At 43.3% G+C, this 27,046-nt stretch overlaps 3 protein-coding genes and 1 long non-coding RNA gene across 6 annotated transcripts in view; 1 reads left to right on the top strand and 3 right to left on the bottom strand.

The window, feature by feature from the left end:
• Window positions 1-6,634, bottom strand: part of PYGB (glycogen phosphorylase B) — a 58,149-nt gene extending 51,515 nt beyond the window's left edge. The window contains exon 1 of the mRNA XM_007436404.4: window positions 5,903-6,634. Coding sequence (XP_007436466.2) covers window positions 5,903-6,145 — 243 coding nt within the window. The 5' untranslated portion in view covers window positions 6,146-6,634. The remainder of the gene's footprint in view (window positions 1-5,902) is intronic.
• Window positions 6,635-8,710: 2,076 nt separating this feature from the next.
• LOC112541634 (uncharacterized) lies at window positions 8,711-16,304 on the bottom strand. Its single transcript, XM_088149011.1, has one exon. The coding sequence runs from the start codon at window positions 15,756-15,758 to the stop codon at window positions 14,166-14,168; it is 1,593 nt and encodes a 530-aa protein (XP_088005137.1). The 5' UTR covers window positions 15,759-16,304; the 3' UTR covers window positions 8,711-14,165.
• The window catches only part of ENTPD6 (ectonucleoside triphosphate diphosphohydrolase 6), a 54,409-nt gene continuing 36,073 nt past the window's right edge, over window positions 8,711-27,046 (bottom strand). For all 3 annotated transcript variants that reach the window (XM_088149031.1, XM_088149028.1, XM_088149023.1), the window contains 2 exons: window positions 16,311-26,834; window positions 8,711-10,967 (listed from right to left, as the gene is read on the bottom strand). In XM_088149031.1, the coding sequence (XP_088005157.1) occupies window positions 26,751-26,834 (84 nt within the window). In that variant the 3' untranslated portion in view covers window positions 8,711-10,967; window positions 16,311-26,750. The remainder of the gene's footprint in view (window positions 10,968-16,310; window positions 26,835-27,046) is intronic.
• Window positions 24,872-27,046, top strand: part of LOC148217173 (uncharacterized) — a 28,820-nt gene continuing 26,645 nt past the window's right edge. The window contains exon 1 of the long non-coding RNA XR_015797570.1: window positions 24,872-24,951. This is a non-coding gene — a long non-coding RNA (uncharacterized LOC148217173). The remainder of the gene's footprint in view (window positions 24,952-27,046) is intronic.

Raw genomic sequence — 27,046 nt, forward strand, 5'->3', positions numbered from 1 at the left:
AACATGTTTTTTGCCTTACAGTCCTCTATTTTTGTACTGTACTAACATAATACATCATTGTATCCTGCCTTTTTCCCCAAACCATCCCTGCCATCTCACCCCATCTGTCCCCTTCACGAGAATCTCATAACAATATTGTGAATTGTTAGGTTGAAAGAGAATGAGTGATTCATATATACAAAGTGATACATATGATCACTTTGATCACAGTGATATATATATATAAATAACCCCTCAGAGTAACAAGCAGAAACACACTTAAGTAAGCATAAGCATTATTTACATTCACCATCTAAACTATTTCCAAGATACAAAGGTTTAAATTGTTTCAAGAACTTGGCTCCTGCTACAGGATATTCTTGCACTGAATATACTACTGTACTGGCATTTGCTTAAGAGGACAATTAATACCTCTGGGGGTCCCAGCAGTATCTGGTTGCCTTTTTAAAAAGCAGAAATTTGGGCAAGATGAAAGTCTCGTCTAATCTAGCAAACACTAAAAAGGCAGCTAGACAATAGACTCTCAAGGAAGATAAAATTTTATGAGCTGGATATTTATAAGGAGAAGGATGCAAGACCAGCTTCTTAATGAAGTGACTTAATGCAGAGGATCCCACTCCTTCAACATCATTTATTTTCCAATCTAGGAACACTTGTATGTTGCAAGTTTATTTATTTTTCGAATGTATGTATGCTGCCCATCTCACTATACAACTATATTTTGAGGTGGTTTTCTACATGAGCCATCAGCACGGCCAAATCTGAAGAGCTGCTCAGCCTCAGCATGGGGTCCTTCGCTTCAGCTGGCAGCACCTCCTCCTTCTCCACTTGGCTAAATCTGCAGGTATATAGAGGTAAGGTTTTTACGCTACAGCAGCTTGTTTCACATGTAAGCTAAATCATGACAGGTAGGTTCACACACACTAATCCAAAGTCAAAGTACTTTACGACTTGAAGGTTTTATGCAAATCAGATTTTATTTCTTCAAGACAAGGAAAGTGCCTATTAGATAAGTAGGAAATTATCACTCTAGATGTTGCTCCAGGACATTGTGGGTTGATAAAGCAGAGCAGGAATGCTACCTCCTGACAATGGGTAAGACTGTGGCCCAAGATGAGCTAACTATACATTTCAAAGCATGTACAGAAGTTACCTACAGAACACACACCTAGTAAGAAGCCTGATCATAGCAAATAAAAAGCAGACCTTCAACATGTATGCAAATATACAACATGTAGATTTTAGGAATGTCAGTGATATCAAATTATTATACAGATACAGTTCAGTTCTACCCACACTCATGCAGGGCCAAACCCAATGGAAATTTGTGGCATTTATTTTGAAATGACCACTTTTAAAATCATTGCTTGCAACCTAACCCTGACAACAGTTTGCTGATAAGCAGCTTTACATATTTGATTTCCATTCAAAAGCAAGACTATATTTTTCTTTCCTTCTCTCCAATCAGCTGGCCACCCTACATTTTCTTTAATGTGATTGTGGATCAAATCAGGCATCATCAGCTCTCTCCAAATGAAGTATATGGAACAAGTTGCTATCGTCCCAATGATTGTCTCAGCATTTTTGGCCTAGAGCAAAAAAGCATAAAAATGTTTTCTACCTGGTATTCTCTCCCATTCAGCCAGATGACATCTGCAGTATAAATGTCAACATACACCAACTTGACCTACATTAGGTTTAGGCAACAGAAGGTCTGGGCATCTAAAATTAAGCTCCACAGCACAACCCCTAATCGGTCCATGTACACACAATGATGCACTGTATCCATACTCTCATCTGAAACACAGGCAAAGAAGCAAAGGGCTATTCAACTCATTTAGCAATGTGAACAGCAAAGACGGGCGTTGATAGGGCCTCTGCCCTATTGACACACATCAGCTGCTCATTCTCATGCACAGAGGTAGGGACAGGCTGTGTGTGGCTGAGGAGCTCACAGGGCTCTGCCATATCTTTTGTTACTCTGCACACTGAGGGAGGGAAGAGAAGAGGAGGAATTGTAGTCCTTTGCCTGTATCTCAACTCACAAGGGACTGAGTCACTGGGCAAAGCCAACGTTGTTGCTGACCTTTATACCCTGGCTAAGTTGACTACAGGAGTTAAAAGAATTAGTAGTTGACCAGAGGCCTGAAAGCATTGTGATTCCATCAACTGAGAAATGCTATAAGGACAGAAGTTTGGGGCAGGCCTCCAAATGCAGTACAACTGAGCACCACATTCAGAGGTCAGTAAAAACACTGTAGTACTATTTAAATAAATCCTCCTCCTCCTACTCCATGAGCCTATGAAGTTCAGAGTTTCAAGTTATCTCATAACTCTTTGCTGATTTCAGCTTCCGTTCTTCGTCCCGTTTTCGTTTTCTCTGGGGCTTCCAGTGGAGATTATGTCTGGGATTATGATGCCTTTTTGCTATCTTTCCCATTCTGACTGCCTCTGGAATTGTCCCTGAGTCAGAAAGGAATTGCCCTTCCTTGAAATCCACCATTTAATGAACCTGCAGTTCAGTCTTTTTTTATTCCCAATAAGGAAACTCATATTAAATAGAAAACTCATATTAAACTATATCTATATATATTCTTCCCTTGCTACTTTCCCCTTCCCTTTGTTGAATTTGTACATTATAAATTTTACAGGACAGAGTTGTGTCCCTAACATATCATGGATATCACTAATTCTAGCTGAATCACTAAAACAACCTTTTTTAATCTGGTTGCTTTCAGAATATTTGGACTATAGTTCCTATCAGCCCCATCCAGCTGGGCCAATGTCAAAGGGTGATGGGAACCGAACACAAGACTTTTGGAAACAGCCACATTGGATAAGGCTCTGCTAATGTAATAGCTCCATTCTGTATGTTGCACAAATTTTATTTTCAAAGCCATGAACATCAAAACCCTAAAGATAAGTGGTACTTTAAAGTGTTTATCTTTCTTGTTGGTGTTAGAAGTCTATATATATGAACAAGTTAACAATGATGATATTATAAACAGATTTAATCAAGAGACAATATATGAAGGCAGAAACAAAGGAAACCCTTGCAAACATTCAAAATTCAACAACCTTAATCATTCAGAACCACAAATAACGAAGGAGAACCTGCTTCAAGGACACAAAAGCTGCTAAGTGAACAATTAAGGATTAAGATATGGAGTTTGTGCTATAAAAATCTAGACTTCAGAATGTGAATTGTGATTTGCTCCATCATAGTTTTATTTGCACCATCTACAATGCAATAGTTAAATTTGCAACTTCACACTGAAATCAACAGTTTTTATCTTATATCTTTCACCTACCATTTCACCTACCAAGAGAGGTTTTGCCCTTGAAATACTGTAGGTTTCCACCCTCCAAGAAAGACAAAATAGGTAGAATGAGAGCTGCTTCAAAAAATACTCTTTGACATAATGCTCCAAATTACTGTAGATTAAATGACGTACTGTAGTAATATACATGTCATGGCTATTCTCTCCTCACTTTCCTCAGTTTCCTGGGAGAGACTTCCCACTCCAACTCCTCCATTGCCCAGTACTACCAGGCATATCCCCAAGTGAAAGTGAAAGTTTACGTTCTGTCCCATTCTACCCCATGCATGGTTCTTGTAGATGGTAGAATTCACTGTGATCCTGTCAAGCAAACATTATGGTTTAATCTTTTACACTGCCAAGAATTACTACTGTGAGATGGGTGGTCATATAAATAATTTAAATAAAATAAATAAGTAGTGAATTGTATTCTCATTTAAGCTGTTCTGACAGAGTACGAGAAGGCTATGGTATGAAAAAAAGTGAATAGTGAGATATTATTCTCTCAGAATACTGGAACTCAGAATCATTTAATTAAGCTCTTGGCCTAACAAGTTCAGCATAAATAATTCCTTGATTAGCACAAATTGTTGAAACAGATGGTTTGAAATAAAGATGAAATGATCTGTGAAAAGGTGAATCAGTGGCTAGCAATTTGCTTATGCCCCAGGTTGGTAAATGGCATAACTCAGAATACTTAATGTGGGGAACAATATAATTTCCTTGTGGCTTTTCAAGGGCTCTGGTTTTGCACTTAAAAGCTTCTTCAAGTTAATTCTCTTTCAGCTGACAGGTTGGTAAATGGCATAACTCAGAATACGTAATGCGGGGAATAATATAATTTCCTTGTGGCTTTTCAAGGGCTCTGGTTTTGCACTTAACAGCTTCTTTAAGTTAGTTCTCTTTCAACTGACAGTTTGAACCACTGGGTAGTTAGATAATTTTAGGCCCTGGCTTTTCTCTTATATTCCTCTCAAACACTTCCAGAAACTTCAAGTTCAAGATCTTGATTCTTAGGACATGTACTTCATTTTAAAACATTTGCATCTTATGAATTATTTCTTGGTCAACCAGACCCACACAAAACAAAATTCCAATGATCACTCAGTATTCTGAAAGATGCGTAACTTACACAGCCTCCAACACATCATTAGACCAACAGATTTTGAAGGTACAGATTTAAAAAAAAAAAAAGATGACCTACAGCATCTCTCCCTTTTGAAGACAGCTTTTTCATTCTCCCAGGGCAGCCAATCTCTCTCTCTCTCTCAAAGGTTCTCCCTCCTGAATCAGGCCTAGGACAATCTTGGCAACATAGCTCTACAGTGGTAGCTATTAAATTAATTATAGTTGTATTAATACTATTGCCCGGGAGAAATACTTCCTGGAATTTTGCAGCTCAAGTGCTGAAATAACCTCACATATCTTAAAGAGATTGAATTATGACTTGGGAGATACTGTTAGATGGTATGCCTGAGGCAGCCCCCTCCTCCATACCAACCTCTTTGATTGTGCTCCTAATTTCAGTGCACAATCAAAGTCTACTAACCCTCCTTCTACATGGCAACTAACTATATTGGCTACTGCTGGGTTGAATTGCTTTCTATCCTTTCTTATGCTGACAGAATATTTTTACTGATGTGTGTCAACTGGTCTTTGACGCACTGATGTGAAATTTGCTGTCCTTGTTGCCAATCCCTATCCTGCCTCCATTCTCGGCTATATGGCTTAGAGGGTATTGTGATAAAGGAGAAAATGCTACTTTAACATCAGTACAGCTAAGGATGACTTAAGCTATTTCAACATCCACAGCATCATTGGGTTATGGTTGAAATGATATAAAGCCTGACCTCTATTACTGTGATTTTAGCAGAACAATGGCTGGATGACTCGAGAAGATGCTGTAAGTCGCTAGCAGGGAAATGACCTTGTCTCATTATGGACTGTTGACAAGAGGATGGGAGTGTCATGGGGACGTGGCAAAAGAACTGTTACCAGGGCATGTTTCTGCCATGGTTAGATGCAAGTGGAAAAAGGATCAATGACTGCAGAGAGAACACTGCATATAGGGGTGAGGGTGAGGGTGGGGGTGGAGAGAGGGTTTTTTTTTTCATCTTTTGCAGCAAAATCACTAAAGTTTCCTGGTTCCTCAAAGCCTAATCAATTTATCTTGGTATAAAGCTACCTTTCCCAGCCTGGTACCCTCTAGATGTGTGGGACTCCAAGTCCATCATCTCAATAGGTGATGGAAATTGTAGTCCAGAAGATCTGGTGGGCTCCAAGCTAAGGAAGGCTGATTTGGATGTGAATGCAGCTTTCTCTTGCTTTGTCAGACCCCAATTCGTTGCTTGCTGAGGGGATCCTTTCTAGCCATCATCCAATTGCTCTTTGATGCACAATTTCACTGCAAAGAAATCGCAACATGGATAAAACACCCACACACGTTCTCCAGCAGAAGGGAAATTTCCACATTCTGCATCTGCAAGGCCTCCCGGCGCCCCTTCGCCTATGTGAATCTTGGAATACTTGGGGAGGGAAGGGGGGGTGCACACACGCCCGGATGGCAGGTCCGCATCTTTTACCTTGGGGTCCTTCTCGTAATAATACTGCTGGGTGCGGATCCACCGTCCCACCAAGTGATCCCGCACGGTGTGCGCCAAGGCGAAAAAATAATCCCGCGGGGTGGCCACATTCCGGTCTTTCACCAGGGTGAAATGGAGGTGCCGGTTGAAGCTCTTCCTAATCTCCGCCACATCGCCCAGCCCGGCGATGCCCCGCACACTGATCTGTTTCCTTTTCTCGCTGTCGCTCAACGGAACGGCCATCCCGGCTCGCTAAGCGGTGGCCCAAGGAGGGTCGCCTGTCTGGAACGGCCCAGGCGCCGGCGCTGCGGCTGATCGGACCGAGCGCGCTGGCAGGCTTCCCTCCCGCTCTTCCTCCGGCTGCAGCCGCTGCCTGGGGAGGCTCTCCGGCTAGCTGGACGCGAGGTTCATCAGAGGTGAGGGGGTGGGAGGAGAGCGAGGAGCGGCCGCCCCGATCCTCCTCCTGCTGGCGGCGCTTGCAAAGCCCGGGCCGACCTCGCTGCGGCAGCGCCTGCGCTGTGGCACGAGGCAGCCGGAGCAACTTTCAAAACAAGACCAGCCGGCGGCGGCGCTTCTGCCGCTTCCCGCTCCTTTCCTTCTCCGCGCCGGAGCGGCCCAAGCCGCCAGGACGTTTTCCCGCGAAGCTGGGGAGAGGCGCGGTGGGCAGAGCAGGCGCGGGGGGGGGGGGGGGCAGCAGAAGCGCGGGGCGTTATCAGCCGCAGCTAAAAGCCATCACTTCGGCGTCCCCCCGAACGCACGGCGCGCCCTTCTGCGTTTGGAAGCGCAGCTCAGCGGCGCGTGTGCACATGCGCGCGCGTGACCCGAGGAGAAGCGTTGGCATGATAACGCTCAATTTATTTGCGGCAACGTGGCTGCGATCGATGCGTGGCTGCGCTCCGAGAATTTGGTTCTTTCTACATCTTGTGTAGGACACTAACCCTTAAGCCGGCTGACCGGCAATGTTAAGCTTTGTGCGGGAACGCAAAATAAACAGCTAAGGAGTTATCAGTTATATGAGTCATAGGCGCTCAGTTACAGGGTGGTGAGGGCACCGTCGGGAGACCTGAAAGAACAGGCTAGGAAGAGATCATCATGGAGAAAATCTATCTATGTGGTTGCTAGGAGTCGAGAACGACTTGATGGTGCATCATCATCATCAATTATCAGTTGCAATAAACCCGCCCAAAGAAACGATAGGAGCAGCCTCTGGTGACTCCTCTCTGCTTTCCTCTACAGAGTACGAGGAGGTCTGTCCAGCGAGCGAGCTGGTGCTCTCTCATACGACGGATTACTCACGGTTCCTAATTTGTTATGGCATCAGCACGCATGGACTACAGCCGGACTTCATCAGATAAAGGGGATCTGGTTCCTGCCAATGATTTTGTTAGCCTTCAGGGTATCACATGATTCAGTTCAGTTGACTATGATAGCTGTCTGTCCCTTTGGAAACATTTGTTTGCTTTATTAATTTGATTTATATGGCTGCCCACTTGACAGTGGCACGCAAACAACAAATTAATCAATAAAAGCATCTACAAAAACCCAAGCCCATCATACCGGCATATCAACAACCCCCAAACTGACTTGTCTGGCTATCTAGGTCAGTGTTTCTCAATCTTGGCAACTTTAAGATGTGTGGACCAATTCCCAGAATTCCCCACTCAATTCCCATAATGGGGAATTGAAGTCCGCACATCTTAAAGCTGCCAAGGTTGAGAAACACTGACCTAGATCAATAAGCTCATCAATCCTGCACAAAAAGCATGTTTGCTTTCCCCTTGTCTTAATCCCTAATTCTTTTCATCACCAGGCAGAGATTGTGGTATTCATCATGTTCCCTTTGCAGTGAGTGCCTTTTTTAACTTGGTTATTTTAAAATGTTGCACTTTTCTGGTGACTCCATAAACACAGCCAGGTAGTTTTCTTGGCAACAATCTTGAAGCAGCTTGGGAATTCTTTTCTGTCTTTGTTTTACTTCCCAATTTAGATATTTCTAGGGAATCTCCCATTCAAGCACTAACCTGATCCACTCCTGCTCATCTTGGATCAGCCAAGGTTGACAAATTTGTATTTGTCTTGCTGTCTTTAAAGTTTGTTCCTGCTCTACAATTATCATTTTAGCACTGCTTTATTGAATTGTACTGTAATTCTGACTATAGTTTTATCGAGCATATATTTTGTGTGCTTGTGTGTCACTCCAGGAATAATAGTTGGGCATCTGCTAAATAGGAGAAATAAAATAGAAAATAAATAAGGGCCACAGAAGCAAGGCTGCACCTGGAACATAAAGGGCAATTGCTAGGGATTTTTTAAAAAATGGGATATAGTTTGCAGAAAGAAGGAAACCCTTTTAGGCTGAAATGGTTCATATGGAAACCTGAAGAAGTCTGTTACTTCAGAGTATGGCAGTGTTGTCCAAACTTGGCCACTTTAAGATGAGTGGACTTCAACTCCCAGAATTCCCCAGCCAGCATGGCTGGCTAGGGAATTCTGGGAGTTGAAGTCCACTCATCTTAAAGTGGCCAAGTTTGGACAACACTGGAGTATGGGCACTTCCACACAGCCACCAGCCTCAATCCACATGCCCTCTACGGTAGTCGTGCACCATGGCTCACCTTCCTCTCATGCAGCTCGCCAGTATTACATGCTACTGGCCAGAGGAGGGGGCATGAAAGAACCACCCTGCCCTTTTTCCCTTGAGGTGGGTAAATTGGGGGGGGGGGCAATCTGTGCAGGGGGAGTGGGAAAACCCTCTGTAAGGTTTCCAACCCTGAATCCCAGAGAAATCCAATGCCACGGATTCAGGAGGAGGCTCTTAGAAAGAAACAGCTCTTTATTCGGCCAAGTAAAAGGAAGCTGGGAGGTCAGCAACCCAAAGCATAGGCAGCAAATATGCCAGGGTTTTGCCACACCACCGGACATACAAGCTCAGTTTTTAGAGTTTACAGGGACAAAGCAGTCTGAACCGCAGTTTGAACCGGTTTGGCTATAGACCCTTTCCTGGATGCCCTCAAGGTACACAAGGCAGGTTGAACCAGTTTAGCTGTAGACCTTTTCCTGGAGACCCTCAGGGTTTCCCGGATACCCTCAGGGTGGCTGGAGACTCTTTCCTAAATACCCTCAAGGTATCCTGCGTATCCTGTCCCTCTCGCTTTGAGCTAATGGTGTTTTCCTAGTGCGGCTGCAAAGGCAACCCCCCCCTTCATTCCTCCCTTTAGTTTTGTAACAGAATGCTTTCTGTTACCTTGTTACCAGAGAGCTATATTCCTGTGGGATAGTTCGGAGAACCATGACCTTAGCGGGCTTTTCAGATGGAGTGGCAGGGGCGGCAACAACAGTCATTTGAGAAACTAGAGAGGTGAGCATGCGTCGGCCTAAAAACATAAGGATTGGTGAACAGCAACAGAGGACCAACAGCAATATAGCACCAAGAAAAAGAGCTGATGTTGGGAAACCAACTCTCCAGGAATGAGAATGGGTTCCATGATGTATCCCACCGGCGGGCCTCATCTGCATGCTTTTCAGTTATGGCATTCTCCATGGCCTCTACAGTTTTGTTAAGATCAACTTGATTGTTATGGATGTAAACACAACAATAAGAATGTACAACAGCACAAACTCCTCCTTGAGCTGTGAGAAGCATGTCTAAAGCTTCTCTATTTTGCAGGACCACCTGCCTAATTTCTCCCTGCTCTTGATTTAATTTCTGCAACCCCCCGACAGTTTTATTAAACATCCACTCTGTCCGATTGCTTAATTTAACAATATCCCTAAAGTTCAATGCTACCCCCAGCGGAGGGAGGCCTTGGAGGAGCTGTTCATGGTCATGGCTGTTAGTAGCAACAGGAGTGGGATCTCTTCTATTCTGGATGCAGTGGTGTAAGAGGGCTGGAGAGGTCCTTAAAGCAGGGGCCAATTGACCCAGTGTACAAGTACCTTCCCAGTAAGGGGGTATGGCTCTGTACGCCATCCTACCACATAGCAACCAAAAAACCCCTACAAGATTGGTATGGTACATGGCGTGGTCTGGTGGAGCCGCTGCTGATTGGACTAAGGCCTTAATGGTGTTACAAGGCAGACCCCCTATACTGCGATTCCCGGTAGTGATGTGGTTGCACTCATACTCTGTCACATTGGCATATGAAAATGAAGGGGCATTGAATCTATACAGGCTATTGACATTAATTAGGTGATCACAATTAGAATAGTTACCTAAGAAAATAGTATTTGCATTCGCAGTTGTGTTCTGGTATGTCCAGCAGAAGGATGCTCTATGCTGAATCCTAGACCCTGTCAAAACTGTAATCTGGGTCAGGTTTTGGGAGATGAACACACCCCTAGGTCCTTGAGTCGGATTTTTCCATTCAGATTCACTCAAGGGAATCGCGTCTAAGGGGAGTCCATCTGAAGCCTTTGGAGGCATGTGTTGACATAGCCAACAATTAGAAAAGTTACTCTCCATCAGCTGTAAATATACCCTCACCTTCTGGATCCAGTTGTTGTCCTGCCATAGGCCTAAATTGGCCTCCCTTTTGTTACGCAAGGGAACCCCCAGTCCCAAAGATAGGCCCGTCATGAGGATCGAAAGCATTAAGACATGTGGTTTTTCCAACATACAAATCAACCCCATCCTTCCCTTTTCCCAAAGACTGTACTTGGGAACCCACAACACAGTCAGAGAATTCCAACTAGAACACATCGAATCCCACTGCTTCCAGAAGGGTCCAGTCCATTCAAAAGATTTTAGGGTCCTTCCTAAGCAGACGGGAGGAGTCAAAACAGGTCGGCTGTGCGAGGCGGGAACTTTCTGGAGTTTCAGTTTCAGGCCGTTCAGCTACTGTACTTGCCACTGAGTCGGAGGAGGCTCGACTTTCTTGATCCTGGAACCGTGGATCCATGCCTTGATCCCCTCAACTTTAACTGCTGTTGGAGTGGCGAGTAGGACTTGTCAGGGTTCAGACCATTTGGAATCGTCACAGGAAGGTGAGAGTTCTTTAACTCGGACCCACTCCCCTGGATTGGCAAGAGGAGGGGCATCTGAGACAGGTGGTAAAGCAGCCTGAGCCTGTTTAGAAATAGAGTACAAAACTTGTGCCAGATTATGCAAATACTTGGCTACATTCTTCTTTCCCTCATCAACATCCTTTACCTTGTTAGCCACAAAGGGGTGCCCATACATCATTTCAAATGGGGACAAGGCAAGCTTCCTCGTAGGGAAGGCTCGAATACGGGTAAGGGCTAATGGGAGTTTTTTAGGCCAGGGCAGACTAATCTCCTGACACAATTTGGCAATTTGTGCCTTAAGGGTCCGGTTCATACGTTCAACCTTAGCAGAAGCCTGAGGCTGATAGCTAGAATGGAGGTGCCAGGGGATTTCAAGGAACTTGCTGACCTCCTGAGTGACCTTAGAGGTGAAATGTCGGCCATTATCAGATTCCAGGCCTTTAGGAACACTGAACCGGGGAATGATGAGTTCTATTAGGGCCTGTACTACCTCCTTTTGAGTGGCAGTGGGAATAGCCTCTGGCCAACCAGTATAGAGATCAACTAAGACAAAGAGGTTAGACTTAGCACCATGCTTTGGCACCTCTGTGAAGTCCACTTGCCAGGCTTCCCCTGGGTAACGGGCCGTACGGAGGTGTCCTTGAGGAATTGTCTTCCCTCCCCGGGGATTGTTCTGCTGGCAAATCTCACACTGATGAACTACGGAGAGGCAGGAGCCCCTGAGGTGTGGGGCATGGTAACATTCTTTTAGCCACTTGAGAAGGGGTCAGGACCCCATGTGAGAAGTCTGGTGAGATCGAGTAATAATCTTCCAAAACAGCTGGCAGGGAAGCTGAACCTTTTCCCCCACTACCCACCAACCATTGTCCCAATGTCCCTTTGGGTCTAGTTTGTCTCGTTGGTCATAGAGGGGAGGCATGGCATCAGTGAAGTCAATTGGAAGGAGAGGAAGAAGGTGATCTGGAGATGGCTGGCAACCCAGAATGGCAGCCTGTTTCGCCCAGAAGTCTGCCGCCTTATTTCCTCGGGTAACTTTGCCTGGGTCAGATTGATGGCTGCGACAGTGGATAATAGCTAATTCTGTAGGTTTCTGGACAGCCGCTGTGAGCTCTTCAAGCAGGGGTTTCATTTTTAAAGTCTTTCCATCTGCTCCTGAGAAGCCACGGGCTTTCCATAAAGCTGTATGAGTGTGCGCAGCGAGGAAGGCGTAATGACTGTCAGTAAAGATGTTAACTCACTGTCCTTTAGCCAAGTGGCAAGCCTTAATCAGAGCTAGAAGCTCAGCAGCTTGGGCTGAATAATGTGATGGCAATTTCTGGAAATATAATGGGCCATCTTCAGTAACTACTGCAAAGCCTGTGAACCTCTTCCCCTCTTTCATGAATGATGAGCCATCAGTCCAAAACTGTCCTCCAGGGTTTGCTAGAGGTTCAGCTTGCAGATCAGGGCAAATTCCAACAACTGTCTCTAATACTTTAAAGCATTCATGGGGGTCAGAGCCTGGCTCAGGGGGCAGGGGCAAGAGAGTAGCAGGGTTGAGGCGTTCGCACCAGTGGTGTTTAATGTTTTCCTGTTCCACAATCAAGCTAGCATAGTGCGAAACACGGTTAGAGGTGGCCCAGGCAGGTAACTTTTGTTCAAACAGGGTTCGAACTGCATGGGGGGTGTACACTGCTAATGGAGCACCTAGAATGATTTTCTGGGCTTCTTGGACCAGTACAGCGGTGGCAGCAACTGCTCGCAGGCAGGAGGGCCAGCCTTTAACTACATTGTCCAAGCCTTTGGAAAGGTAGGCCACTGGTACCTTTTCAGGCCCCAATTTCTGAAGCAGGGCCCCAAGGGCATATCCCTTTTGTTCTATCAGGAAAAGGTCGAACCCTCGGCTTTGATCAGGCAAGGCAAGGGCAGATGCAGCGGCTAGGGCTCACTTAAGGCCTTCCCAGGCCTTCTGGTGTTCCCCAGTCCAATCCCAGGCCATGTCTTTCTGAGTCAACTGATAGAGAGGTTTGGCCAGCAGGGAATACATGGGGATCCACAGCTGGGCATATCTGGTAATTCCCAAAAAAGTTCTCAACTGTTTTATATTGGCAGGTGCCTTCAGAGAGGCAATGGCTTGCAGGCGACTCGTGTGGAGGAGTCTCTTGCCTTTCTTGAGAATATACCCCAGATATTGGACTTCTTGTTTGACCCATTGGATCTTTTTCTGGGGTACTGTGTATCCCGTTCTTGCTAGATGGTTGAGGAGGGCAACAGACACCTCCTCAGTTCCCTCCGTCTCTTCCTGCAATTAGGTCATCCACATACTGGAGGAGGGTGGTGTCATTTGTTGAAAAATCTCTCAAGTCCTGAGCAAGGGCGGCGGCAAATGCTGTTGGGCTATTGCGATAGCCCTGGGGAAGTCAGGTCCAAGTAAGTTGACATTTTAGACCACTGTCTGGATCTTCCCAAAGGCAAAATAGGGTTGGCTTTCCCTGGCCAATGGAATGCAAAAGAAGGCGTCTTTGAGGTCAATAATGGTGTACCACATTTGGTCACTCGACAGGGTGGTCAAAAGGGTGTATGGATTGGCCACCACGGGATGAAGAGGCTAGATCCTGGTGTTAAGTTCTCTAAGGTCATGAACAAATCTCCAGGATCCATCAGGCTTTGGGACCGGAAAAATTGGGGTTGATCAGGGAGATTGGACTTGGCGAAGGAGGCCATTCTTTAGAAAGAAGTCTATTTGGGGCTTAATGCCTACACGGGCCTCTCGTTTAATAGAATACTGTTGAATGGCCACAGGTTGCCCCTGGGGAAGAAGTTGGGCCCGATGTGGTGTGCCTTGATACCAAACTTTGGGATCAATATTGAGGTGATTAAAATCTGTGGATGCTTCAGGGTCTTGCAAAAAGCACACATATGCTCGGCCAGGAGGGATATCAAGAGTGACTCCCTTGGGTGAACACTTGAGAGTTGCTCCCAGTTTGCCAAGGAGATCCCGTCCCAGCAGATTTAAAGGGCCCTGAGGCAATACTAAAAATGAATGTGAGATAGGAGGTCCCTGTGGAGGCTGAACAGAGAGGGGAAGACTCTTTGGAGCAGCCTCCTCCCGGCCTGTGACTTCAACAATGGGAGTCGTTTCTGAAGAAAGATAGGGGATAGTGGGATCCGTGAGGACACTATACATGGCCCCAGTATCAACTAAAAAGGAATAGGTTCTTCCCCCAATTGCTAGCTCCACCAGAGGGCTGGGGGTGCTACTGAAACCTCCGGAGCCCCATCAGTAGGCACTAGGATAGAACTCAAGCATTAGAGCCGACATCAGGGGTTGGGGTTCGGGCCTGGGACCTGGCCAGGGTGCTTCCCCCATCCCAAAGTCATGAGGTGGTCTACCTCCAAAGTTTCTGCCACTATTTCTTCCCCTACAGGCCCCAAGGGGGCACTCATTTTTCCAGTGGCCAGTTCTTTTACACCGGGTGCACTGGTCCCGCCGAAGAGGATTTGGGCGGGGTTTCTCAGGATGTTTGGGTAGCCCCCTCCCTTTAGGTTTGGGCTGTAGAGCAATGGCCAGGAGGGCTGCTTGTTTTCGCATCTTGCGATCTTCCTTCTTCTCTTCCTCCTCATCTCGTTGGGCAAACACTATAAAAGCTGTTTGGATGAGGGTCTCAAAATTCTGGGTGGCAGGTGCCTCCAACTTCTGGAGTTTGCACTGGATATCAGGGGCACTTTGTCCCACAAAAGTCATTTTTAACAAGGTCTCGTTAGCAGGGAGGTCGGGGTCAAGGTCAGTAAATCGTCGGAATCCATCCTTGAGGCGGTTCAAAAAATCAGTAGGAGATTCCTTCGGCTCCTGGAGAATCTGGTGGACCCGGTGAAAGCTTACTATCTTGGGTACTCCAGTGCAGAGGCCGTGAAGGATGGCCTCCTGGGAATGCCGAAGGGCAGTGAGATCATGATCTGTATTTGGGTCTGCCTCAAAAGTGGGAACCAGAACAACATTCGGGTCTGGCCATGCTGCATCATGTCCGCCATCTTGGAGACCCTGGGTCTGTGCAGTGGTATAATGGACTATTGCAGCTTTTAAAACTTGCTGCCAGTCTTCAGCCCCCAAAAAGGCAGAAACCAAGGTAAAAAGATCCGGGACCGTTGGGCGGTGGGTCGAAATGACCTGTTGGACTAGATCAACATATTGCTGGGGAGCTTCTCGATAGGGAGGCAAGCTCTCCTTCCAGTTAAACAAGTCCCCTGTGGTAAATGGGGTGTGGATATAAGCTAGTCTGTTCCCCATGGGGACCTGCCGAAGTGGAGCCAAGACAGAAGGACCCAGATGTGCCTCTTGGCTATAGGCTTGGCCTGTCCTGGTGTGGGAAGGGCTAAGAAGCTTCAGGTTTGGTCCTAGACGCCCAAGGTCAGGAACCGATAGTGGTTCATCTGGTACCAGTGGGGGAGCATCTGGTACTGGTGCTAGCTTCACTTTCTGACTTTTAATCAGCGGACAGACCCTTTGGGAGGGGGTTATTAGCCCACATAATTTTTGAATATCTGTCCACGCAGCCAGATTGAAAAAGAATGCTGAATAAAGTTCTTCTTCCATCTTGCCTCCCTTTGCCAAGAATTTTGACAAATTTTGGATAATTTCAGGGTTCACAGTGCCCTCAGGTGGCCATGGGAGCTGTTGGTCACCCAGAAAATAAGTGGGCCATATGGTAGCGCAGAGAACCCTCAACTTCTCCCTTTTAAAAGTAATCTTTACTGCTACCAGAGGTTTTAACGTGCTCCAATGGGCTAACACGCAGCGTAGTGGGGTGCACGGCTCTGACTTCCCATACTGTTTTTCATTTGGCAGGGGCAAACTACTTTTTCGGTTTCCCATTTTTTAAACCTTTCCTTGTGGTACCTTTTCCTTTTAATACCTTTCCTTATGGTACCTTTTCCTTTTAATACCTTTCCTTGTGGTACCTTTTCCTTTTTGACCCTGGATTCCCGGTCTCAATGGCCCCTCCCTCCCTCCTTGTGCCACCTCCCAGCAATCGCTGGCCTCATAGAATTTAAAGATGGTGGGATCAACCCTCGCCTTCCACCAGCCGACGCTGGCCGCTTAAGGGATCGTTCAAGGGGGGGCAGGACACCGGAATCCACAGGTCTGACTTCCTAGGAGATTTCTCGGACCTTTCCTTCGGTTTGGGGTATGGCCAGGCACCCTCTCCTTCTTGGAAGAACCTACCGGTTTTCCGTGCCTCTTATCACTTGCTCTCTTTCACTTCGGTTGTCTCCGGCCGTTCCCCTCACGGGGCAACGGAACCGCGAACTCCTCACTTGCTTCGCGGACAAATTCCTAATGAAAATTTTTTGCATCTCACACACACAAACTCGCACACGGCACGTCCCAAACCGCTCGTTCCGGAATCCTGATTTTCCTACTTACGGTTTTCCCAACTTCAAGTCCCCGGTACTAGAAGAGAGCCTCCGAAATGGACGTTCGGGTCTGGCTTACAGCAGGGTCTGCCTGCCGCAGATCAGCGTGAGGTCACTGGAGGGAGAAAAAAAAATCTCCAGGAGCGCTCTTTGACAACATCACTGGTCCGCGCCGGTTTCTCCTGGAAGCCGCGCCGAAGGTCGCCGAGCCGCAACGGAGCTCGCTCGTGGGGAGCCCGGAGTGAGTTACCGTGAAAGAATTACGCCTTCGTGCCCCACGTTGGGTGCCAGAAAATGTAAGGTTTGCAACCCTGAATCCCAGAGAAATACAATGGTGCGAATTCAAGAGGAGGCTCTTAGAAAGAAACAGCTCTTTATTCGGCCGAGTAAAAGGAGCTGGGTGGTCAGCAACCCAGAGCATAGGCAGCAAATATGCCAGGGTTTTGCCACACCACCGGAAATACAAGCTCAGTTTTTATAGTTTACAGGGACAAAGCAGTTTAAACCACAGTTTGAACCAGTTTGGCTATAGACCCTTTCCTGGATGCCCTCAAGGTACACAAGGCAGGTTGAACCAGTTTAGCTGTAGACCTTTTCCTGGAGACCCTCAGGGTTTCCCAGATACCCTCAGGGTGGCTGTAGACCCTTTCCTAAATACCCTCAAGGTATCCTATGTACGTGTCCCTCTCGCTTTGAGCTAATGGTGTTTTCCTAGTGCGGCTGCAAAGGCAACCCCCCCCCTTCATCTCCTTCAATGCAACTGGGGGGTGCCAAACCCCCATGGCACCTCAACAGTAAGAGGGAAGGGAGAAATCTCAGGATAGGACAAGGCAGGAAGTCCTACCACTGCAAGGACATCCACAGGGTGTGGATAAAATAAGCCACGATGGCAGCCATGACAGTGTGATCAAAACTCCACCTGTTTTTTTTATGTGCAATACATCATGCTGGCAGACTCGTGACTGCCACTGTGACTCTTTTGATCATACCCCACAGACACTTTGGCACCAGTAGGAAACTACCTACCCCCAAACTCCAGAGGAACAGCTACAAACTGTTTGGTTTTCCTAGGATCAGGAGTTAATTGGCTTAGCTCTGCATCACCCTTGATGACCCAGTGCCTTAGGAGCACGGGCCAGTCGGATGGGTGCAGGCAGCACTTGCCTGCAGAAGGGATGGAGATTGACATACAGTTGCATTGTAAGGATATAAAGAGAGGCTTGGTATTTGCCATTCTGCCTTAAGGGAATCTTGTCCAAACTTTCGTGCACATTGTGTAATTGGCAAATAACATATTCAGAATGTTAGAAACAGTGAACTAAAGTAATTAGCCATTTCCAGGATTTTGGGGAGTGTACCCCCTTGTTCTGACTGCTATTATACAAATGAAAATAGGAAAACTCATGTGCTTAAAAAAAAAAAAAAAAAGTCCCTATTCTCACAGCAATGAGCATTTCAAAAATGGATTCAGTGATCTGCCTTACCAGGAGCTACAAAGGCTAATTGATGACCAGAAGAATGGATTCCTCTCAATTTCTCCCACTTCTAATTTCTCTTAGAGAAGGGGCCAAAGGACGTGCAAATAGAAACTGCATTTGAATGAGATGGGCATGTGCTATTATGGTCAACTGTAAGTGGGACAGGGCATTAGTCAGACAAACAAAAACTTACTATGGCCAAAGACCAGCACAAAGCAATACAATATATACTATAAAAGGTACAGAAGTATAAAACTACAATATGAAAGGCACGGAATGATACCATGTGGGGAAAACAAACACACAAGATTCATCATAGGCAATCCAGGCCTAAGTCAGAATAAGATTAAAATATGGTTAAAATTTGTAATTTTACAAAAGTTTCTTATATACATTTTTAAAAGTAGTACATAAAACAAGTAAACATAAATATACAAAACAAGTAGATATAGAAGCAGCTGCTGAAGGCAGAAGGAAGCAAACACATAAGCAAATGAAGAAACAAAAACTTGAGGAACGAAACTATTTTGCTAACTTGTTAGAGGCACCAGCATCTTCCTGATTTTACATGCTGCCACACAAACTGTTGCCATGTTGCATGTTTTGGTGAGAGTCTTATCAGGCAGTAGAAGTGGCAGATAGAAATGCCTGGGGCAACCTGGAAAATCTACTAGCAAGGGCATACTATAGGCGCTGCATACATGGCCGTAATATTGGCAAACCAGTAGTACGTGCTTAGTTGTTTCTATTTTCCCATTCCCACAATGACACAATCATTCTGAATAAGGTTCTTTTTTCTACATATTCTCAAGCATCACTGAGGGAAGGGCACCACACCTTGCCAGAGTAAAGGCTTAAATGTGGCACAATCCTATCCACAGTTACTAAAATATAAGCTCGTGTTTTCATTTGAACTCACTCCCAAGTCAATATGCATAGGTTTAGAGCACGTGAACGTGAGGCCCCAATGCCCTGTGCGCCCCTCCAAGCCTTGGGTGCACCCTACAGAGTCTAAAAATTGCCACCAAATTCTAATGTTCAATGTTACAGAAAGAGTAATCATATATATTAATTATATTTAATATAACAGTATGTGTATGCATGTGTGTGTGTGCATATGTATATATATATATGATTTAACTAAATCCCATTAAAATAAATTGGGTTTGGGGAATGTAGATCCTTTATACCAGGGTTCCTCAACCTCAACCTTGGTAACTTTAAGACAGGCTAATGCCTCGCTGGCTGGGGAATTCTGGGAGTTGAAGTCCACCCGTCTTAAAGTTGCCAAGGTTGAGGAACCCTGCTTTATACCATTCAAAGTCAGGTAAGAACCATGACCTGAAAATTTTGCCCAGGTGAGATATACAGGCACAGTTATCACAGAAATAATCTAATTATCTTCATTTTCTGACAATTAACAGAAAATTAACAGCATTTAACATGTAGCTATTACATCAACTGCTGGAATGTCCAGAGTTAAATCAATTCAGTTTACCATCTAAGATTTAAAAAATGGAGCAGCTTTAATAATAAATTGATGTAGATGATGTCAACAAATCTCTTCCTTATCTAATCTGCAGCTGAATTTTCCCAGAGGTATCAAATTACTTTTGAGTTTAAGCATGCCCTCACTGTACTGTATTGTCAAACTACCTTTAGCAAATATTGTTTTAGGAATACATTTATTCAAAGGTGTTCTCTTTTCATATAGACAAGTAGGACTTTCATTAAACTGGTGCAATGAAACCCTAGTCTCTAAATCTTTATAACCTCCTGAAAAAAAATCCTTAACATCTCTCTCAAGGTGTTCTGAGCCATGTGGATTAATAAAAAAAAATCCAAAATCCAGATTGGATGAAGTTTTATGTATTTTATGTGGGGGCAGATACAAAGGTGGCATGAAGCAAAATGGAGCAGTAGCTATGCTAGATTACCTTTTTAAATTTCTACTTGTTAAGCACAAACAGCCTTGTGTTGTTCTTTTTCTGAAAACAGTATGTACCTGCTCAGGTACCAGCTGAGAATACTGTAACAGACTAGGTCATATCTTATATGTTAATTAACTGTTTAATATAATGACATTCTTTTGTTCTACTTGATTTCACAACCTTATTCTTAATGTGCAGCTGTAGATAAACTGTTTCCAAACTATATCTGGAATCACACCAAAATGACATTCTGGAGGTATCACTAAACACTACTGGCTTAGTTTTCAAGGACATACATTCTTTTCCAATTCAGTATTTGATTTAGCTTAACCACTATCTTAGTCATCCCATTTACTCTTTTTGAATAATTAATAGAACATTAGGCTTTTTATTACCCTGGGAAATTTCACAAGTGCTCAACATTGTTTAAAAGGCAAGCAAAGGCATTTTTATAGCTTGCTTCCATCTAATCCTCTTTATTTAAAGTAAGGTCTTTTGGAACCAGTGGGAACTATAATATGCCAGTTAACTATAACTGGGACTGTTCACTGCATCAGTCAACTGCTTCTTGAGAAACGTAATGGGAATTTAGCAAATATTGAATAAAGTACTAAATCAACAATAGATGGTACAACTTTTAATAATTATATGTATGATAATGTCTGCTTCAAACTGCAGGAGAATGACATTTTTGCCTATGAGCAGCCCTGCAAATAAAACTGAAAAACTAGTTTTTAACATGCAGGCCATTCTATCATCCTATTTTTGTGCATGCCTACATCAGGCCTTAAGATCACAGTCTCCACTGCAGTTACCAGAATGCTTTTATCTGAGTTATAGATGACAAGTCAAAAGAGAAGAGATAAAAATAAGCAAATTAAGACTGCACAATCGATGGGGAAAAAAATTAAGATGAAGTAGCAAGGAGCCCAGTGACAGATGATCCGAGCCAAACCCATGGCAAAGGACAGGGCAGGTTCACTTCTTCCTTTGATGCAGCCAAGGAAAAGATAATCCAAATGACAGAGTAACAATTCACATCAACATACGGAAATGCACAAATGCTTATTATTTTTTTAAAATTATTAATATATTTCATGAATTTCAAAATACTTATACATACTTGGTGCTTCAAAGGACATGCAATTAATGACAAATATCTTTTGATTTTTCACATAAAATTTGTGCTCACAAAAAGACATTCTATTAGCTAGAGCAGCAAGTAGACCAATGTCCTGAATGCCAGAAATGAAGTGCTCTGTTAAATTATGTATGAATATAATAATACGATATACAGTACTGTGCAAAAGGTTTAGGCGGGTATGAAAAAATGCTGTAAAGTAAGAATGCTTTCAAAAATATGTATTGTAATTGTTTATGTTTATCAATTTACAAAATGCAAAGTGAGCAAACAGAAGAAAAACCCAAATCAAATCAATATTTGGTGTGACCACCCTTTGCCTTCAAAACAGCATCAATTCTTCTAGGTACACTTGCATGCAGTTTTTGAAGGAACTCGGCAGGTAGGTTGTTCCAAACATCTTGGAGAACTAACCACAGATCTCCTGTGGATGTAGGCTGCCTCAAATCCTTCTGTCTCTTCATGTAATCCCAGACAGACTCAATGATGTTGAGATCAGGGCTCTGTGGGGGCCAAACCATCACTTCTAGGACTCCTTGTTCTTCTTTACGCTGAAGATAGTTCTTAATGACATTGGCTGAATGTTTGGGGTCATTGTTCTGCTGAATAAATTTGGGGCCAATCACACGCCTCCCTGATGGTATGGCATGATGGATAAGTATCTGCCTGTATTTCTCAGCATCGAGGACACCATTGATCCTGCCCAAATCTCCAACTCCATTTGCAGAAATGCAGCCCCAAACTTGCAAGGAACCTCCACCATGCTTCACTGTTGCCTGCAGACACTCATTCTTGTACTGCTCTCCAGCCCTTTGGTGAACAAACTGCCTCCTGCTACAGCCAAATATTTCAAATTTTGACTCATCAGTCCAGAGCACCTGCTGCCATTTTTCTGCACCCCAGTTCCTATGTTTTCATGCATAGTTGAGTCACTTAGCCTTATTTCCACATTGGAGGTATGGCTTTTTGGCTGCAATTCTTCCATGAAGACCACTTCTGGCCAGACTTCTCCAGACAGTAGATGGGTGTACCTGGGTCTTACTAGTTTCCACCAGTTCTGTGCTGATGGCACTGCTGGACATCTTCTGATGTTGAAGGGAAGTAAGCATGATATGTCTTCCATCTGCTGCATTAAGTTTCCTTGGCCAACCACTGCATCTACAGTCCTCAACATTGCCTGTTTCTTTGTGCTTCTTCAAAAGAGCTTGAACAGCACATCTTGAAGCCCCAGTCTGCTTTAAAATTTTTGCCTGGGAGAGACCTTGCTGATGCAGTATAACTACCTTGTGTCTTGTTGCTGTGCTCAGTCCTGCCATGGTGTATAACCTGTGACATGAAACTGTCTTCCACAACCTCACCTTAGTAGCAGAGTTTGGCTGTTCCTCACCCAGTTTTAAGCCTCCTACACAGCTGTTTCTGTTTCAGTTAATGACTGTGTTTCAACCTACATATGAAATTGATGATCATTAGCACCTGCTTGGAATAACTGGTTAATCATACACCTGACTCTAATCCTACAAGATCCCTGACTTTGTGCAAGTATAAGAATTGATGCTGGTTTGAAGCCAAAGGGTAGTCACACCAAATATTGATCTGATTTAGATTTCTCTTCTGTTTGCTCACTTTGCATTTTGTAAATTGATAAACATAAACAATTACAATATATATTTTTGAAAGCATTCTTTACAGCATTTTTTCACACATGCCTAAAACTTTTGCACAGTACTGTATATATGGATAATCTGTAGCTTTTCACTTTCTCCACAATGGGCTACTACGTGTCTAACATCATATTTGCTCTGCATGTGTTATTTGGAACCATTTCAGTTTTAGACAACAAAATAATCAAATGCATTTTTAAAAATCAGAACTGCAGTAGCTAGGGAGGGGAGGAATCATTATCTTCTTTTCTGCTATTTCAATAAATTGTCCTTGCTATTAGTTAAAAAAAATATGTTTTGGTTGGTATCAATTGATACCACAGTTATTAAGGGGAAGTATACTGTCACTAGGACCTTACAGCGGAGATAAGAGTTACTCCTCCCTTCCTTGCATGCTGCAGTCCTAACAAAACAATCCCTTCAGTATCTAGTAATGTGTTTGTAAGACTGGCATAGTTTCTAAGAAAACACAGATTTCCATACTGCCACTGTGTCCTCTCCCTAGTATCACAAAAGCACCTTGAAGCCCTTGGGTCCTAGTAACCTTACAGATCACCTGTCCCGAGACAAAATCTGCTGGTCCTACCCTAAAGAGGTAGAGACAGGAAATGTGCCTTTTCTGTTGCTTTCCCAGCATTTTGGAATAGTCTGCTGCCCATATAAAGATAGCCCTCTCCCTACTGACATTTAGGAGGGAACTTATGATTATGTTCTGCTGAATTTTTGGGTCAAAATGTATTTGGGGGTACTGCTATAGTATTTTACCAAGTGGATTTATTAATTTATTGCAATTGATCAATTTATGGGTTTGATTATTGTTAAGTTGCCCAGAGCTGTGTGGGTGGGTTAGCATAGAAATAGTGCTAAATAAATAAATGGTTCTTATAAACTGCAAAGCCATCCAGTCAGCTTTTCCCTTAGAAGTCCTGCTAGGATGGCTTTAGTCTTGGAGCGAAAAGGCAGGATGAAGCAAAAGTTTCTGCAGATGGTAAAAAAGAACCAGCAGCACCAGAGTTGCCTTGTTTCAAATAAAACAATAGTTTTACTGCAGTTTCAAGTACATTGCAACTGATCCAACAATGAACTAGCTCAGCCTTCAAACCCAGCACGTTTTGGGATCTAAAAATGCTTTTGAACAGAGTCCTTGTGTGGAAGTGGCCTTAGAATTGAAATTCTACTCTTAATCTTCATATAGTACTCTAATCCTTGCTCAGTGCAACAATACATTCACTTGTTTAAAAGAAAGACTGTGAAGTGATACCCGAAAACATTATTTGAAGTTTTCTTAGTAGCTAAATGAACCTTAAATATACAAACTCTCTAATGAATTTATATATACATACATAATTTGGAAGATTGTTTCATATTATACTAAATAATTATAAACCAAAATTTAAAAATGCATTAAATCAGTACCAAAACATTCAAGCATTTTTCTGAATTTCCAGATTATCCATCAGACATAGGTATAAATGTTGAAACAGAGAGCTTTCTGTTTTCATAAAAATGTGTACAATCAAAAATTTCTTTCCACAAGCATTACTCTTGTAGCTTGCTAATTTCATAAGATCTATGAACATGGTTCAATACTGCCTTGATTTTGGCTTAATGCCAAAAACTAATTCAGCTATTGCTATGTTCCATATTAAAGGATTCTTTCATCAGTTTTGGATACAGATAGTCCTTGTTTAGCAATTGCCTCATATAGCAACTGTTTGCAAATACAACAGTAATAAACAATAGTAAAAAAATCATTTCCCAATCAATGTATGCACTTCTGCCCAAATTTCTGCACCTGACAAAATGCATGCCAGAGTGAGAGTAACACTGGTATTGCTGCATGAGAGAACTTTATCTAAATGAGATAGCAGCAACCAGCGATCTTCACAGCATCTCTCTCAATCACATGGTTTGTTTAGTGACTGTCACTTAGTGACCATTTTGCTGGAATCAATTGCAGTTGCTAAACAAGGACTGCCTGCATTGAGTTATAGCAAAATCACATTTATGCTAACCTTTTTGCTTGACAAGAACAAAAAAAGCCATTTAAAAGTGAAAAAGACCATTACAGAATAGAAGAATACACATCGGAAAGAAATCAAGGTATTTAAGGTATTAAGAATGGCCTATTGGAATGAGGCTGGTGAAAGTGATGATTTCCTAATTCTGATATTATGAATGGCCATAATGGATGGTATGCATTAAAAAAAAGCTAAGCAAAAAACATATACAGGTAGTCCTAGTTTAGTGATTGCAATTTGGACTGGCAACTTAGTTGTTAGGCGAAGCAGTCACTAACTGAAAATCACATGACCATGACTGTGCTTATGAGTTTACTTCAGCTTTCGTTTGCTTTATAGTGTCAGGATACGACCCCAGACAGACAGGTGAGCCCAATCGGCAGGGAAGGTTTCTGGAACTTGACTCATGAGGAAGCCAGGTAAAAAGGCAAATCTTCTAGCCTTTTTTCCCAACTCCCCACCCTTTGGAATGCTTACCCTGGCACTGACATAATTAGTAAGAAGGGAATTAAGCTTTGTATTTACATTCCTTGGAGAGGAAGGGATTACAAGACAGTAAGCAGGCACACAATGGGGAATACACATTGAAAGAAATGTGCTAGCACCAGCTGTTTGCCTAGCATGCTTTAGGAGGCAAACAAAAGCCTTCAGTGGGAAATTGATTAAAGTCTTGTCAGTGTCAGGCAGCAGGGCAGGCTGGAGGTTCTAATCAACTAATTAAGGTCATGAGGCTGAGCTTGTTAACTTCTGGTTAGCATTTTTTAGGGACCCACTGTGCTACAGAGAAAAGTAGCTCAGGAGGAGATAGCTTGTTTAGGCAATAACTCGCTCTGCAAGGGTGAGGATGGGGTAAGAAGAAAATGGGTTAGGCATAGGACAACACATGCTGACTGTAATAGTGAACACTTGACTGAGAGAGAGAGATGCTACGAAGGTTGTAAATGTGGGTGTTGGTTGCAAAGTTCCTGTTTCATCACCACAGTAACTGCAAACAGTCACTGTCCAAGGCAGTCATTAAACGAGGACTACCTGGACATACACTTTATGGCTTAATGTGGTGCATGAACCCAACTTGAGTCAGGCTAACCTGGATACTGATATTTTGTTTATGCTTTAAGTCCCATAACCAATGCTCATTATGTTCCATACTGAGGACAAGGCAACAAGACACAATGCTCTGTATTTTAAAATAATGGTGAATTTAAATACAAGGAAACTTCTAATATACTGAGATACAATTTACACAAGAATCAGAAAATTCCAGGAGAGACTGTTCATTTTTACTGGTGAAAATAAGATTTGTATGCCAAGAATTTAATCTCTACAAAATGTGTTACTTCTTTAATTATTTAGTTCACCTTCATAATTTAACAAGCACCGTTATAGGATCCTCACATTTTTATGCAAGCCATTTGTACATTAGGATGTTTGGCCAAACCACTTCTTTGTATGGGAGGCTATATATACCAAAATGTCTATAGAAGACTGGCTTACAATTCTCCTGTTCCCTCTTGTGAATGTTCTAGCTCTACCACATAGGGAATTTTAGTCATAATCAAGGAACATCAACTGAATTCAGCTGTAGAGCAGGCACCTTGCCCAGCTTATCTCTCCCAAAATAAACCAGTACCTCCAAGGCTCTGAAGAATTAAAAACTGATTTTCAAAAGGCAAATCTAAATATATACTAGTAAGAGTTTCACAAACATTACAATGTTTTTAAACAAGTATGAAAAATTTTCATATATTTTAAAATCTGAATGCCTACAGCCTAACATCCAAAGGTATGCAACAAAAAAGTTGCTTGTTTCTGATGCTAGCTTTTATATGCTTGCAGCAAGATGGCAAAAGGCCTGTCTAAAGATTAAGTGCTTTTCTCATAAAGAATATCAAATAAACCAGAGATCATCAACAAATGTTCATTATAAATCAAAGGATATATTTTACAATCACTTGGTTTGATTTCTGATATGCTTCTGATTTTAACTGTCAAGGCTTATTCTTTTCCAGAATAAGTGTTACTGATTTTGCTTGACACTAAAAAGTATTTGTGATCCCAGGACAATACTGGGTACCTAAAGCTACCAAACTGAAGTACTAGCATCCTTACTGAAAGATACCAACATTTAAAAAAATATTTTACTTTTAGTCTTTTTTCAGAGGAATCAGTCAGGTCCGGTCTTCTAGACTCATTTTCCCCAGGCAGTAAATCCCTAATATTATAGCATGTGAAGTGAATCCATGTAGTGAAGAATTGCTCCCAAAGCCCAGCTGGTTTCAATGTTGTTGATCTTCTGGGCCAGCTATAATGAAAATAAAACATGGTTAAAGATCTTGGAAGCGGAGACATTCTGTGGGCTATTTAAAACACTCGTCATCTGTACACTTCAAGAGACTGTATACTAGCCTCCCATGTAATACACACATACACAGAATAATGGATCGTGTGTTCCCTTAGTTTTACTAAGTAGCACTTGGATTCCATGGACTCCCAGATTTTATAATGTAGAGGGAA

Source organism: Python bivittatus, unplaced genomic scaffold, assembly GCF_059951505.1.
Source record: "Python bivittatus isolate LINGU-HERP-01145 unplaced genomic scaffold, Pbiv_v1 ctg000020_np1212, whole genome shotgun sequence".
NCBI classification, from domain to species: domain Eukaryota; kingdom Metazoa; phylum Chordata; class Lepidosauria; order Squamata; family Pythonidae; genus Python; species Python bivittatus.